Source organism: Drosophila mauritiana, chromosome X, assembly GCF_004382145.1.
Source record: "Drosophila mauritiana strain mau12 chromosome X, ASM438214v1, whole genome shotgun sequence".
Taxonomy (NCBI): Eukaryota; Metazoa; Arthropoda; class Insecta; order Diptera; family Drosophilidae; genus Drosophila; species Drosophila mauritiana.
The window spans coordinates 345,755-362,125 of record NC_046672.1 but is presented as its reverse complement, the minus strand read 5'-3'; the positions used below and the strand labels follow the sequence as shown (position 1 = coordinate 362,125).

General features: G+C 36.5%; 1 protein-coding gene across 2 annotated transcripts; it reads left to right on the top strand.

Annotated features, from left to right (window-relative positions):
- The first annotated feature begins 3,384 nt into the window (after positions 1-3,384).
- Positions 3,385-16,179, top strand: LOC117148326. Of its 2 annotated transcripts, none has more exons than XM_033315659.1 (3): positions 3,385-3,485; positions 4,323-4,625; positions 14,945-16,179. In XM_033315659.1, exons 2-3 carry the CDS (start codon positions 4,409-4,411, stop codon positions 15,856-15,858), a joined length of 1,131 nt encoding a protein of 376 aa, XP_033171550.1. In that variant the 5' UTR covers positions 3,385-3,485; positions 4,323-4,408; the 3' UTR covers positions 15,859-16,179. The 2 variants fall into 2 exon arrangements, with proteins under 2 accessions (XP_033171550.1, XP_033171551.1); XM_033315660.1 differs by having other exon boundaries at positions 3,393-3,531.
- The last annotated feature ends 192 nt before the right edge of the window (positions 16,180-16,371 follow it).

Below are 16,371 nucleotides of genomic sequence, written 5' to 3'. Positions count from 1 at the left end.
GTGTGTCTTTCTACAAATTGCCACTTGTCCCTTCTTCATCAAAAACTTGTAAGCCAAACAGGGGAAAAGTCGGGGTCCTCGCCTATCAGATCCCCGATACTCAACTTATATTGGGATGAGAACATATAACAAAATACATTTAAATAACAAAATCATGTTGATACCCGTTACTCGTAGAAAAAATAGTATTCTAGATTCTTTGAAAAGTATGTAACAGGCAGAAGGAATCGTTTCCCACCATATGGAGTATATTCTCGATTAAGATCAATAGAACCGAGTCGATTTGGCCATGTCCGTCTGCCCGTTTATCTGTCTGTCAGTATAAACGTCGAGATCTCAGGAACTATAGCAGCTATAGAGTTGAAATTAACCATACAGTTTCCAGAGACAATGACGCATCGAAAGTGGCCCAAACTGTCACGTCTACACTTTTGAAAAATATGATATTTTTTAATCATTTTTATTAGTTTTATAAATTTCTATTGATCTGCCAAAAAACAAAAATTCATCCGTATCCCAGAAAAATTATGAAATTTGGGTGTTTTTGTTTTTAATTGTTTGCGTGACAACGTCTTGCGTGTTGTGGGGGCGACAAGGGCGTGTCGCTTATCAGTGTATTTTGGTTACAGTTATATTAATTGTAAAAGTAAAAATGCTATTCTTATTAAATTGTTACCAGGGAGTAACTATTGCGTTCCTGGCCACTGCTCACTCCAAACTTTCATATTTTTTTTTGTAAACTTAAAATAAATAAGATATATATATATATATATATAAATAAGATATAATAATATAAATAAGATATAATAATAATAAGGTTGGAGTTAAGTAGGAAGTTGAGTTGGAATAAAAATGAAAATTATGTTTAAATTTACAATGTATTTAGGTTCTTACATTCGAAACTGTATAACGTGGAAATCAAAACACGATAATGGTTGGTTCGTGTCTCCACTAAGAGTTTTGTAAACTTAAAATAATAAAGAGAAATCAGCAAATAAAATAAAAAAATTACAATTTTATTATCCACATTTGTTATACAAAACTATTAACATGTTTTTCAAGTCAATTAATCGTTTAAAATCTTGACTTATGAAAACGCATAAACTCTACAATAACTTTTTAAGAGTTATGTAAAGACTCCCAAGTTTAGTTGGAATAAAAATAGCATAGACAATTAAGTTTAAGTTTACAATGTATTTTGGTTTTTACATTTGGAGCGTCGTTGCTTCGTGTCTTCACTATTAGTTAGTTTAAGCTTCAATTATTAAAAAGGATGGCGCCACAGTATCTTTTTCTTATTAAAGCCCATGTTAAGTGTTGACAAACGAAAAAATACAAAAAACATAAATTGGCGCTTGTTTGGATAAGTGATTTATTGTTATTTTCTTTATTTACTATTACTTATACCTGCTCCCCGATGAGTAAAAGGGATTGTAAGATTAGTCTAAAGTATCTTACAGACAACAGGAGCCCACAAATCAGTTAATTCGAATCAAAAAATTGTAATAATATCTTCAATGCGGGACTGCTAGTTATCATAAATATGTGCAGGCAGACAAATGCAAATATACAAAACTAAGGGTTATGATGAAGATTTTCGATATCAACCGTTTGTCTCGAGATGCACGGATTCATGTCAACCCCTGTTCATGTCCTACAGGAAGAGAATTGTAACTGGATTTTGAAACTTGTCTGTAAAATATCAGCTTATAAAAAAAATGTGCGTCAAAAGAGAAAACTATCTTTTTAATGACAGACCAAAAATTGCAAAAAAAAAAAAAAATAAGAGTCATCTGGTGATAAAGGGGAAACGTATTTGCTGCGACTCAAGCAGGAAGTCGGTGGTGCAGACCAACTCCGTCTGAAAATCCAGACACAAACTGAGACATCGACATCGGCGACAACTGCAAAGAGTGCGTAATTGCTTTTAAGCCTGAATTGTGAGGTACGCCCTGGTTGTCCCCTCCTAAAAACGTCTTACTATTAACGCTAAAAGGTAAGCCTCGCAGCTGCAAGGCTACGGAGCCTTAGCGGAAGAGAAATCTCCTTCTCCTTGGGAAGTATGTAAAAATATTAAGCAAATAAAACCCATTCCCATACCCTTAAGTATAAGTAAATAAATAAATAAAACTAAGAGATTAGCAACAGAGAACAAGTTTGAGTGAGGATTAGATTTCTCGACTGTAATATTGAGCTAAATAAAATGCCGAAAAGTAAAACGTCACCTAACTGGTATCGTAATAAATATTTATATTATCCGTCACTCGTAGAGTAAAAACGTCTAATAGTTTCCTTGCAAAGAATTTGAGTCGTAAAGAAAGCGAAAATGTGTGCCTTTTATTAGATATACATAGGCGTGTGTGGGTATAAATGTATTCAGTTAAGTTTTCAAGAAGTCACCTTATCTAAAGAAGTGGTGGCCACATTAACATGTAGGACTTAGCTTTGTAAGGAACCACTTATTTAAAGCTATTTATATATTTCATAAGTCACACACCAAAACCTAGCAGTCAATCTTATCCAAGTTTACTGGCAATAGTCAAATTATGTCGAATATGGAGCTTGTAATCAGCGTGAATACTTTACGCCAAGAAACAACAATTTTTCGACCTTATCGCATAAGATAATGGTAATTAATACCAATTTGGACAATGCATTCAATGGCACATCTGATTACTTCGATTAATTAACCAACTAAGCTATGATTGACCAGTATCTTATGCAATAGATTTTGCAGCCCTTCCAGCGTGCCCTTTGATGTTTTTTGTTTTTATTGTGTGTTTGTTTTACAAAAATTTTAAGGTTAATAATATACAGGACCAGTATGATTTAAGGCCCAGGAGGAGCGTAGTCACCTCACGTGCTATTGTTCGTTCAGTCATTGAGGAGCGGTAGCCGCAAACGCAAAAGCTGGCAAAACAGTTGTACTATAGTTACTGGTTTGTGGGGCACGCAGTTTGACAAATAAAAATAAGAAGCAACCCAAACGTTGCGCACGTCGACTATCAGATACCCGGTACTCAGATATAAATTTAAAAGTAAATATTTGTTTAGTTACACATATATGGGGGCTGGTAATATTCTGCATACATGTATGTATCTACTAACAATGGCGGCACTGTTATTTGTTTTAAACCGCAAGTCTTAAAATAAATATTCAAATAATTAAAAAAAAACATGTTAAACTTTATGCAGTCGAAAAAGCTTTCTTCTAGCTGATTTACAATTTTCAACATATCTAGTATACCCCATTGCTCAGCTGATCGAAAGCTATCTTGTTGTTCATGAAAACCTATGCTCTCGCTCCCAGTGCTGCTCGCTCTCTCTGACTACCACTCTTTGTTTTTAAGCCGCCTGTAGTACGACAGCTTAAAAGTTTACGACTGCGCAAGCGCCGCTCAGACCGTTGATGGCGTTCGCTGGAACCGCTTGGCACACGTCGCGTTACTTGGCCGCCAGCGCGATTTAAACCGCCAGTTGACAAAGTGCGTTTTGTACCCCACTTGCGAACCCCGTAACCCCCGAAAGAATGTGTGTGTCTACTTTTAATAGGTGTTCAGATATTTACCATAATACCAAAAAAAGTACAAAATATGAATAGCTACACAAACTCATCGCACCTATTTTCATTTGTGTGTAGTAGTTTTTTTTATAATTTTTTGTTCAAGTGCCTAATGTTTTGATGGCGCCCCATTTCCGCATTTATAATTACTGCTCAAAATTAAAATAATCACTACTCAAAACTGTAACGAAATGCAAATAAGTTACAAATAATCGAATGAAATAATTTCGGTATTTGACTGTTCCGCGCTAATAGTTTCCTGCACAACTACAATTGCAGTTGCGTTTACAATAACAATAACGAAAAAAACACCTCTTGGCCAAACTGGTCGAAGAAATAGTTGCATTATAGTTTAGCGTTGCATGTGGTAGAAAAAGCAGAAACAGCTATCCTGCACTTAGATTATACTTGTTGCAGTTGCTGCTACCTTACAAAATAATTTTTTTTAGTCAAAGCTACAAATAAGCAGGAACGGCAATAAAATATTAATAATGTTTTGGGGTAAATCGAATAAATTGGCAATCGAAGTTGTCATTGGTTTTTATAGTTCCATTTAGGAGGTAAAATATTAAGTGAAATTGAAGAAAAAAGTCTTCCTTTGTGTGGGGCCGTGAATTTGTGTTATTTTTTTCCGTGAAGCAGAGTTGCTTTTGAACTGAAGAGAAAAAACCAATCTTAAGCCTGATCTCAGTTTCCACTTCAAAGTCCGAAAGTGAAATTTCACTTTGCAGTTTTCATTGCTCGTGTTGTTGCTTTGCAGCTTCGGCGACGAATTTACTGATAGAAAGGTATTTCCCAATAACATACTTGCTTTTATAAAACGCATTAAAAAGACAAAATACAAATATGGCATTGTCGAAGAAAATCTGTCGGAGCAGCAGACAAAAAAATATATTAACGTTTCTGGAAAAAACATCAAAAAAATCAGCAGATACACCAAACCAAATCAGCGGAGCACTTGCATCAAGTAACTCAGTTATCTACGGCTGTCTGATAGTACTCTTCATTGCATCTGTAACCACGGCCAAAGCACCGGATCAGGAAGCTATCCATCACAAAAATGGTATGTTTTTAAATCTGTTTGTATCTGTGACTTAATTAGTTGCTGTGAAAGTGAAACTGTTAACTGCCACGAGAATTATGAGACTTGAAGTCATCAACCAGCGGCCATTGGCCATAGCCTCTCGACTTGTGATAAGTTGAGCAGCTACCGCTGATGAAGACTTTGATTTGTGGCAGCAGCGCTTTCACTTAGTCAGCCTTTGTTGTTTTTCGTTAAAGTAGAGACATAACATTGGGACAGCACTAAAACTATATATGCGTAACCCTCGCCTCACATATAATCTTAAAAAATAGAAATAAATAAATTTCCAGTAACCGCAACCACAGAATCGACTAAATTTTAATTCAAGGTAATAATCACAAGTGCCCCATTTCGCTAGAAATTATTACAAAATGTGTCAATCATTTCAGTTTTGGGTTAAATAATGTGTAAAAATCTCAGTTGGAGTTGCTAATTTTTAGGTTGCAGTTGAGCAAGCCATATAACAAAAAGGCGAAAAGGAAGTCAACCAAATAGTCAGCAGAAACGATGTAATAAAAAATACATCAAAAATAGGTTATCAGGGGGATTGAAGATGGGAAAATGTGGCCACCGAAAAACAATGCCGGGTATGTTTTCCCAGACATCTCGCGTAGCTCTTGCCACATCTTCTCCAAATACTGAAAGAGTTATAGTAAAGATTGAAAGAAGGGTAAAGGAGAAAAGAAAGGGGAAAAGAGTACCGCAGGCCTGATTTTCCCTTTTTCTGTTTGCTGGCGTAATTTTCTTCTATTATATCTGACATTTTGCGAGCGACTCTTTCCGTCTGCTCTCTTATGTCTCGTACGAATTTCCAATAATTATGTACCACTTTTCTCCACTCAAAACCAAAAATATTTCCCCTGGGAAATGTCTTAATGGGTTTAATTTGTGTTTTAGCCAAACTGCCATAAAAAAATGTCGCCATTTATATTTTTCTCACAGACCTGATCCTGATTTTAATACAACAATCCTAAACTATGTCTCTTATAGTCCTAAAAGCGTTGAACAATCTTCTGAAACTACGTGTGAGGCTCAATACTTATTTCAATGGGGCAAATTTAAAAACCACAGATTACATCACAACCGCAACTACCTTGTGACAATTTCCCAAGCCATGGGTATAAGGCTTGTGAAAAAACAAAAAAATATGTAAGAGCGGACAGATCTAAACAATCGGCGCACTGATGATGACGCCCCCAATTTGGGCCACAGGTCTCAACCCTCAAGTATATAATGATCACATTGAATCTGAGAAAACTATGCGTTAAAGTGCAACTGAAGCAAACAATAATTTCCATTCATTTGAACAATGAATTAAATTTACGAGAGCCGCTCTTATGATAAAAATATTAAGTACACGAATAATAGGTAAAAAAAAATTATTTTATTTTGTTTGTAATTGTAATTCATAACCGAGTCGCTCTGGACATGCAAGTCTGTCTGTCTGGATGAACATCGAGATCTCGGGAACAACAACAGCTAAGAAAGCTGAGACAGCATCCTAATAACGTATACGTTGTGCAAGTTTGTTTCAGAACGTGGCCACGTTCCCTTCGACTTTAAAATCGATTTATTACTCGATTTGTGAGTTTTATTTTATTTATTATTTTTGATGTTGATGTTATTGTCCTTGTTATGTCCGCGAATTGTGTTTTATTTAAATGGTGGGTTTTAACTTTTAAATTCGGCGACCTGATTGAATGACTTAAAAGTACACTAAGTTTTGGAGCACTGTGATTGAGATTCGTGTTTATTGGGAAATGAGAGCAATCGCAACCAACACAATAGTCCGGGCTAAAATTAAAACAAAAGGCGGGTACATATGCCACATCACTCATTTGTGGAAACTTATGACATCGTCAAACGGTTGTAACAACTGAGTAGAACCATTTTAACCGATCGTAGATCGTCGAATTATCCCAATTTACATAATCCAAATTTAAAGAAGCAAACTCAGCTTAATATTTTTGATCTACAATAAACGAAAATGGCGCAAAATTATTTAAAATATAACAATAAACCACAAAAAAACGCGTCACATTTGACCACATTCCCTTTTTTTTAAATCGATTTGGCATCAAAATAAAATGAATTGAAAATTTGCGGCACTCTGTGCATATGGTATTGGAAAATACTATATGTATATACAATATAATTTTCAAGTTTGCCTTGGTTATAAGATACTCAAGTAATATGGGGAGTCAGACGGCTATGTATAGATTGACTTGACAAGTAATCATCGTCGAGGATGTGTATTATTTATTAAGTAACGTCTGTAAAAATACTATTTTTAACGCATAGAGATAAAATTGTATTCCGTTCTGATTTCTTGTCTTATGCTACCCAACATTCCTGATGTGAAGGTAATTTATAGGGACTCAATCTATTGTGGATATTATTTGTAAATTGCAAAACATTGTTTTCCAGCTACTAACGCATGAAGTATACATCAACACCATCAAGAGTATCTCCTTTTCGTTTCATACACTTTTCATTTAAAAAAAATTCTCTGGGCTGATAAATTACGTGCTGCGGCTTTCGCTCTATGTCCTAACATTTCAAATGCGATTTTCGAGCTACAAGCGGTAAACTTGAGCTGTTTTTTCGTGCCTTTGTGTGTCGAAGGTATTTGGCGCAATTCGTTGAAAAAAATAGTGTGGCAATCGACTTATTCAAACTTAATGATGTCTTCTTTGCTTTCGCAGGGAAAATAACACAAAATAAACGAATATAACGTAATTGCTCGGTTCGTTGGCCAATAGGATAATATTTTGAACGTCGTTTTGAGCATTTTGGCCATTTTCGACACGCACTGCTGGCTATTGCAATCAATCAAATCACAGCAAAGTTCCATTTCCCGAAAGCCAAAACACAAAAAATCGTAAAGACAACAAACATAATATACGCAGCTTTTGGAAAGGTGAATGCAAATTGCGTTATGAACATAATGACCGGTTTGTGGGTAGTGTTGAAATAATCGCCTCCCCCCACTCATAACAAAACAGACAGAAAATCAATCAGAAAATCAAATCAGTTTTGCAGTTAAATATGTATTTGGAGTCTGAGGATGAGCCAAGCTTTTTAAGTGAACAGAAATCATTGTGGTTTAGTTTGCAGTTCAGCAGTTAGCCATGCAACTGAATAATTTTTTGGATTTCAGATAGGAATGCCGAATTGTAGGTAGGGGTTTCACTGCAACAACATTATATGGAGTTATCGGTTATAGATAAAGAAAATATTTTAGCAAGTTACTTGTTTTGTTAACGTTTAAGATTAAAGAATACTAAATGGCATATGTAAAGTATGTACCATAATATAACATGCAGATCCTGGTATTGCCCACGAAGCTAAGATTTATTTTAAACCTATTCTACGCTTACATTATTGAATTGTTGTAACTTATTTTTTTATATATATATATCTAAAGACAGAAATTAATTAATTATATGTTCTCTTCCATTGTCATCCTTTTGGGGCCATTTTAATGTCCCTCAACCTTCACCTTGTTGGCCCGAGTAACAAAACCGAAATGAATGGTGCGAAATCGCTTGTTGCTCATGTGAAAAACTGTCCGTTGTCTACTTGTTCGGTGTACGTGTCATGGTCTATAGTTCCTGCCAGTTTTGATCTGAAAACGTGTTTGCCGTACGGCAACGTTTGCTGACTCAGCGAGTGAGCTTCCAATGTTCAATGCCCAAATGCTCACATCAAGCATGCGCCAAGTATGCAATTGCAACCTAATTAACCATTCAGCCACACAAAGCTCAAAATGAAATATATATACTTGTGCGTAAAACACCATTAAAATTCATGCCACTTCGTTTGATTCGTCTTCATTTTAATTCAGTTGACGTTCTGATCATAAAACAAATGCGAAAAAATTGGACTTTTCCCAAAAAATATTTTGGTAGGACTTAGGGATTTAGTTAGCATAGGTATTCAATTATGGATTTCGCCCAGACAGTCTGATACTTTTGAATTCATTGTAATATGTGTTGGATTCGGCTTTGATTGCACTTTAGAGAGTATAAACTTCTGTCAAATTTACCAACACAGCTTAGATTGCCGAAGCTAGCTTCCTTTCTTGTTTTTACTTGGTTTTGGATAACACTATAATTTGAAGCTAGCTTAACTTTCTCGCTTTTATGGTTCTGCCCATTCATACGTACAGCCAGAGATGGCCACATGGACTCGGCATGTGGTCCTGATTACGAATACACATTCCCATCACGTGACATTGTGCACAAGGCTTATTTTAGTCACTAAAGTGAATATAATACAAACGCTTTTGACCACTTAAGTGCCTGGTACATGTAATCGTAGGGATATCGATACCATTACCAAGTAGATTCACTTTCCAAAGAACCGCGCCCACTAGATTTCTCAGACGTGAACCTCGCAATAAAAGAAAAAGGCGACGCTTGACTGGCAGCAAGCAGACAAAGGTGTAGCTCAAAACATTGCATAAGCGTAGAGAATCGCATGAATGCGCTTCTTAGCTTTTGCAGTACAAGAATACATATGTCTACGACCAAATTAATACAATGCCTGGGCACCCATGAAATTCAATGCCCCAAGAATCGGCCACCCACTGCACACGGATCAGTGAGGCATGCATTGTCAGTCAGTCAGGTAGCCAGTCGGCTAGTCAATCATTGAATACAAAACAACATTATGGAAAATGGGAGAGACCACAGATACAAAACGCAACTAACTAGCTGCCTGTCCTTGGCCAGTTAGCATTATATATAATTATATATACTCATTCTTCATCATGTGATCATGGTTTTCATAGGGAAAACGTTAGCGGGTGTGCGACAAAAAAATTTCAATAAAACCTGGCAATGTTCTACCCACAATGATTTATTGCAGAGAACCCACTAGTACGCAGAACGAAAAATTAATGAAATATAATCAAGAATATTATTCTAAAAGTCTTGTTGGAATATTCAAAAAAAGTTACGTCACACCACAATTTTCCTGTGTTAAGGTGACAATATTTATTGTATATGTTAATTCTTCAATTCTGTGCATCTTAGACACAATGCAATGCATTTTTGACTAAAAAGCCCCCGTCCGACGTTTTCGCTATCGTAGCCCTGTAACCCCATCATGTGCCTTAATAAACTATTTACCCAACTAACCTTCTGTATTTAATTACTCTGCGAACAACGACGGAGCACCACTGTGTCATTGGCCCTCAAGCCCATGATCCCTCCAAACTAAACAAATTCAAATTTGGTTTTGCTTAGCGGCCAGGAATCTTAACTTATACAAGAGGAGCAGGAATCATTGGGATCCGAACTTTAAATATTTTATTTAAGTTAGCTAAAGCCAAAAAAAATGATCTTAATAGAGCCACCGCCAACTAGATGAGTTAGCGACTAGTCGGCACTTTCATTAGATATTTGATAGTTAAAAACATTTATAATTGAGACCAATTGCACGACAAGCTTATTGAATTTTTTAATAAGTAGTGCTGAGACTATACAAAAAACGCCATAGACAAGCTCGATCAATATATTTTGTACTCTACCCTTAAGGGTTAAGGCGTTTAACGCTGACACCTCATCAATTAGCCTTTCGGCTTTAAACAAATTTAATTGCCTTTTAGATATGAACATTTCGATGGCAATTGTGTTGTCCGTGAAAAGCCTCAACAAATCATACTTATTTCAGATACTGACTAAAAAATTAATGGCCAAGTGGTTGACATTTAACTATAAAAACGTGTATGAGCTGAGCTGCCATTGTTATTCTTCGCTTGGGTTTGACATTGGTGCTCATCATGTAGACAAACATCTTTGCTCCGCTAATCATGCCATTTTTACAGCAACCTAAGGTCAGACATTAGGTAATTGTTGTTTATTGGAAAATGTCATGTTCAATTAGTCGATCGATCGGTTGACCAATATGCGGAAAAGAGTTGGAAATCTTTGACTGAAAATGTCTGTTAGCAAATTCAGCAACGAACGAAATAGAACAGGTTCCAGGGCCACTTCCCAATCCCCTGTAAGATTCCCAGCCTGGGGTGTAAACCCCCCTTCCACTCATTACAATACTTTATGCTTTGTAAGCCATTAAGACAATAGCCCTGAGTGAGCCGGAAATATGGCCCCCGGGTGGGGAAAATACGGGCTGGCTCCAATTACGAGCTAAACTCGGCTTAGCGTAAAACTGCAGCTTAATGAATCACTTCAATGACAATGCCGGGGCCAAAATAAAACATAATGATAACACACCATTAGTCGAGCGGTTAATGAGAATGCGGGGACCGAAAGTCTTTGAGAAGGAAAAGATTATTTCAAGAATGGTTTCTGAAACAAAGGCTTAATTTAGGTTTACCATGCCATTAACAATTATAATCAAAATATAAAATATCACATGAAATTTATGTAAACATCTCTACGGAATGATGACCCTGAAAATTGTAATGAAAAGAATTATTATAAATTTGCACAAACGCGTATTGTAAAATTATGACAATCTTTATTGCAGGCAAAAGACATATTGCATCAAATTTTAATTTTATTTTTGTAAAAAGAAGGAGATGGTAGAAGCGTTAGCCGGGGACATTTGAACACGGGGAAATTACCCTCAATGGATAATATTAATAAGCGCAGTAAACCCTTCCACCTACTGCAATGTACTGATGTGTGGAAGATTTGGTTGGGGCATGGACTCGAAATGCACCTACTTATTTACAGACAAAAATTTGTACGACACAATTATTGTTTTATAGTAATACAACTAGAGCAATAATATACAGTTATTTTATGATTATAAAATTTAATTATTTCAACATGACATTGTTAAAAAAATATTCATTGCCAGAGCAGTATTCTCTCTTTTTTCGGTAAATTTGTTTATCAAAAAAATTCACGCAGCTGAATGAACATTGGATTTTTGCATGTGTGCATAAAGTTGGTATTTAAGCAAAGCCTAAAGCTAATGGCGATCATGTTGGCGTGCCCGGCACATATCTGTAACTCGAAGTCTCAAAAGACTTCAGCCGAATAAAAGTGAACTGAAACTTAAACCGAAACCGAGTTCAAAACAAAATTGACTTGGCTCATGGCTGAAATACGGCTAATTGCCGAACGACGTGTGGTGTGTAGAAATTAGCCCCAATGCTAAAGTTAGAGCGCTTTTCAAATTCAAATTGGCGCAAACTCATTTATCAGTCGGAGCAATTACGGCTCTTCTTAGCCATTATAGTCTTGATTTCAAAAGCTGAAATGGACACGAAACAGAAGACAGTGAAACATAGCATTCTTAATATTTTTCGACGTCTTGAGTTCTATGTCAATTGTTTAATGCGGGTTGATAAAAAAATTGCCAACTGCATGTGAAACGATAGATTTTGTGTGCTCGGCATAAATAAACCACTCCCACACAATTGCCACCCCTTCGAAGTTTGTCTTTGAGGCACGTTCGCGCTTAAGTCTTTTGTTTCGTTTTCGGATTTTTTTTTCAGCCTGACATTTGGCGCTGCAGAATTCTTCTGCCTTTATTGGTCAAGTTAAATGTCAACCGCTTGCTTTGAACTTTAAAGTTCAAGTGTACAACAGGCATGCCCAACAAATTGTATTGATATTTTTTCCAACAATTTTTTCCTTTTCATTGATTATCGACTTAATGGTGCGGAAGCTACGCACTTATATATTTTTTTGGCTGGCATCGCAGAAAGTATATTTGTGTTTCTAACTGTAAAAGTATACATGTATATACTTAACCACTAGTGGTCTTTCATCTGTCTGTTCGTATGAACCCCATTGTCTCTGCCAGCTTTCCAAAAACATGACTTAGAAATTGTTAATTCTTACATTGTAAAACGGAGCAACTGCGCCTCCCCTTTCATCCAGCCAGTCATGAGAACATTTGTTGATAATATTTAAGCAGGCATTTACCATATGCCTTAAAACGTTATTTGATCGCAATTATTGTTACGATCTTATATGGCCTTACAAACATAGCGGAAATTACGTACACAGCTGAACATTAAAACAAAAATTACATTTTTAATAGTTTTTACTTAGTTTAATAAATGTAATGTAAAATAATATTTAATAAACTTGTAACAATGCGGTTCAAAGCCCAAGAAAATCGAAATTAATTATTATTATTCAAATGAGCGTTGAAAATAAATAGGTGGCATAAGCTAACTGAGTGGTTAGTCTTGACAAGCGATTCACGCTGACTCGTCCAAGTAGTTTTTTTTTAACACGTACAATTTTTCCCTCCTCAAATATCTCATACACCCAATCGCAATATGTATCCCAATAACAACTGACATTGACCGCCTGTATAGCCGGCCGGCTTCGCTTAAAAACTTGGTAAACCTCGACTTAGAGCTGAGTCATTATCATTATAGCATAACAAAACATCATGCCGAAGCTGGCCAGGTTCTTTTTGGCCCAGTCAAGTGCAATCGAATTGCAAATGAAGACAACTTTAGTGGCTGACATGCAGCCTCGAGCTTATCTCGCCTCAATGCGGAAAAACTTGACAAAAAGGTGGTGAGCTTAAAAAAGTAATAATACGGCAAATAGAAATAAAGACACAGGCAAAAGTCTCATTAAAATGCAACATAAAAAGCAGCTAATTGCAAACATTTAGTTTAGTATGCAAGCTGCTGTAACGACCTCGTAAATAATCGACGTTACAGCTGTCATTGTGAAAATCCTGCACCCTGATCTAGCAAGTTGCTGTTGAAATACCAAAGGTCGTGAAACACCTATATAACTGACTGTTGGGATATTGCATGAGGACTTGAATTGTTGAATGTTTAAAACATTTAGTTTTGAAAGTAGAATAAAGAAGAAAGGTCAATTTGATAGCTTTGAGTGATTGAAGACTTTAAAACTTGATCATCACCAAGCTCCAAAAACCCATGAAATATAATCAACTGCAAAAGTCAGTTTCATCTAACCTGTTGTGAAAGTGTCGACACTTGCCTCTTTGCACCTTTGATTTGGAAAGTCATGAGGTGCCGAGTAAAAGCTAAAGCAGTGGACACGATCACAAGCCACAGCCATCATATCTTTGTTAACACACTTGTGGTGCTATTTGTACCAACAATGTGCCGGAAAACCTTACACTGCCGCTGATGAGTTGCCGCAGGAGATTGCGATTTGTGGAACCCAGGGGATAGATGATGCCAGCAAGCCGATTGTCGGAATAGGGGGAGTACTTCAAAAATAGGAACGAATGGGGGTACGTGGGAAAATTTTGCGAGATACGGAGCGTAATAATAAAAATAAATGCTATGTCGAGTTCCTCGACTATCTAATATCAGCTACTTCACTAAATAGTGTTGAACAGTTTTATACCGTTTTGCCGTTTTTTTAATGGGTCTTGACTTTTTGTGAAGCACATAAACCAGTGTTGTACAAATTTGCTTAACCCTGTTTTCCGGATAGCCCGCCATTTTCTTTTTTTCTGTCGCCTTGGTCGAAGAGTGTTTTCATGTCATCGTCTTTTTACAATTTTTACTGTACGTACTGTGATCACTTTAAATGCTAAAGCTATATTTTGATCATTATTTATTATGGTGGACGCATTAAGGCGGTCATTTTATGCTCAATTAGACACGCATCCTACCGCTTCGTTGCTTAGACATACACGTAACTATGTGTTAATTATACGGCCAACGCCCACGACGCCATCAAATACAGTCGTACATATAATCAGGGACAACCTAGAGAGTGAAAACTAAAAAAAATTTAAGAAGAGCCGTGGAAAAAAACATGAACGACGACGACCACAATGCGCAATTTTGTTGTAAGTGAGTAAATAGACTTGCTCATGTCATGATGATATGAGTATACACATACATATAAAATGAACATACGCGCGGGACTCTTGTTTTAAGCACGACACGCTCAATTTAATGCTTATGCCCTATTGTACTAAACCATCTACATGGACATCTCCATAAACATCTATACCGACATCATTATCGCCATCAGGGTCATTATGTCTTCAAATTTTATTTTAACAATATAATATGGTTTAAACCAGCCAAACTTGTACATACGATCATACGGCCGAAAGTTTTAAAAAATATTTCAAATTAAAATTAAAACATGTTAAAACGAATATAACAGTCCCGACAGCCTTGCCTTAAAGACAGAAATTAAAACTTGGAATTATGTAGGCTAACAAAATCCTTAACGACAGGCGAATGCAAAGTAACGATTCTTACAGTCTTTTTTAAGGATCCGGGTCTCTTTAACCCTTTAAGTAGATTACTTCGACTAATTTTTGCATTCTCCTCTTCATTTAAAATTTTTCAGACGAATTTCCGGAAGAGGAAGGCGACATGCTGATGGAGCCAAATGATTTTTCGCCAATCACTGTACTAAAGTCACATGAACAACACTTTCATATGCCGCCCACAACGCATCTTCAGCCACAAATTCAAGCTAGAATTCATCCTAGAGTTCAACCCAGAAAATTTCAATCCGCAGCCCAACAAAATGCTGATGGGGAGGAGCCATTCCGGCCCATTGCTAATCCAAATACGAAGATTGTTGGCGATTCTCATACGCAGGCTGCCCAAAATTTCTACCCACCTTTCTACCATGAGGCTCCTCCACTGGGCCACTCCAGACCCTATTTTGGACACGGCCCGCCTGTATCGGAGACAACTCCTTTATCCTTACCCCTTCCACTCTTGACAACTCAACAACAACAGCCAGCAACTCAGCAGCGGACTTTCGATGCCAGTATACTTGGAAGTGGGGATTTTGGTGTCCTTAGAGGTGGAACCTTCTATCCGGAGGAGGAAATGCCCTATCACCCCGAAGATAACAGTGATTACATCTATGGAGACGCTAACAATGGACACGGTCGACCATCCGAGGGATTTGTACAAAAGTACACATATCCAGAGGAGCAGTTTGCCAATTTTCGCGATTTTGCCGATATCAACACGCCCGCTGATACGGCATTTTCGCAATTTGTGGTGGTCTATGCGGCCAAAAATGCCACTGCACCACACTCTCATCCGCATCCCAAAAACATATTTGAACAGTTAGAGCAGCTGGACAGGGAAAAAGAGCCGAAAAAGACCGAATTTGATAATAAAACTTCTTCGAAAATAAAGTCGAAATTGTCTAATACAAAGTTGCAGAAGAAATACCGAAAAAAACCGGCTCCCAAAGTCCAGGATCCTCAAGAAATAGAGCCTTTATTAGCTCTAAGTTAAGCGTCATAAAGAATAAGCCTAAAAAGCACGCACCCAAACTTTCTAATACCGTTGTTAGTTTTATTTATTATACAGAGGTGGTCAAAAGTATTTACACAACGAGCTTTTTTTTCAATTGTCAACTAATTGAAAAAAAAGCTCGTTGTGTAAATACTTTTGACCACCTCTGTATTTCGAGATGAATGCAAACCACAACAAAATGTAATAGCCACCCCAATTTCCATGTCAACAAATGCAAGCACTTTACCATAGTATATACATATACTTTTTATGTTTTTTTTTGTCTGTCTGCTTTTAATCTCGCAATGTTTGTTAAATTTTTAAATTAGCCCGTAGTCTACTACATATATATTATATATTTATATATATACATTTATATATAATATATATTTTATACGCAACTATAATGTAATTCTTTTCGTCTAATTAAGCATAAATTTATTATGTGTTTGTACATAAAACCAGTTATGATAATTGTAATTTTAAACCTAAATAAAAATGATTTAAAAAATA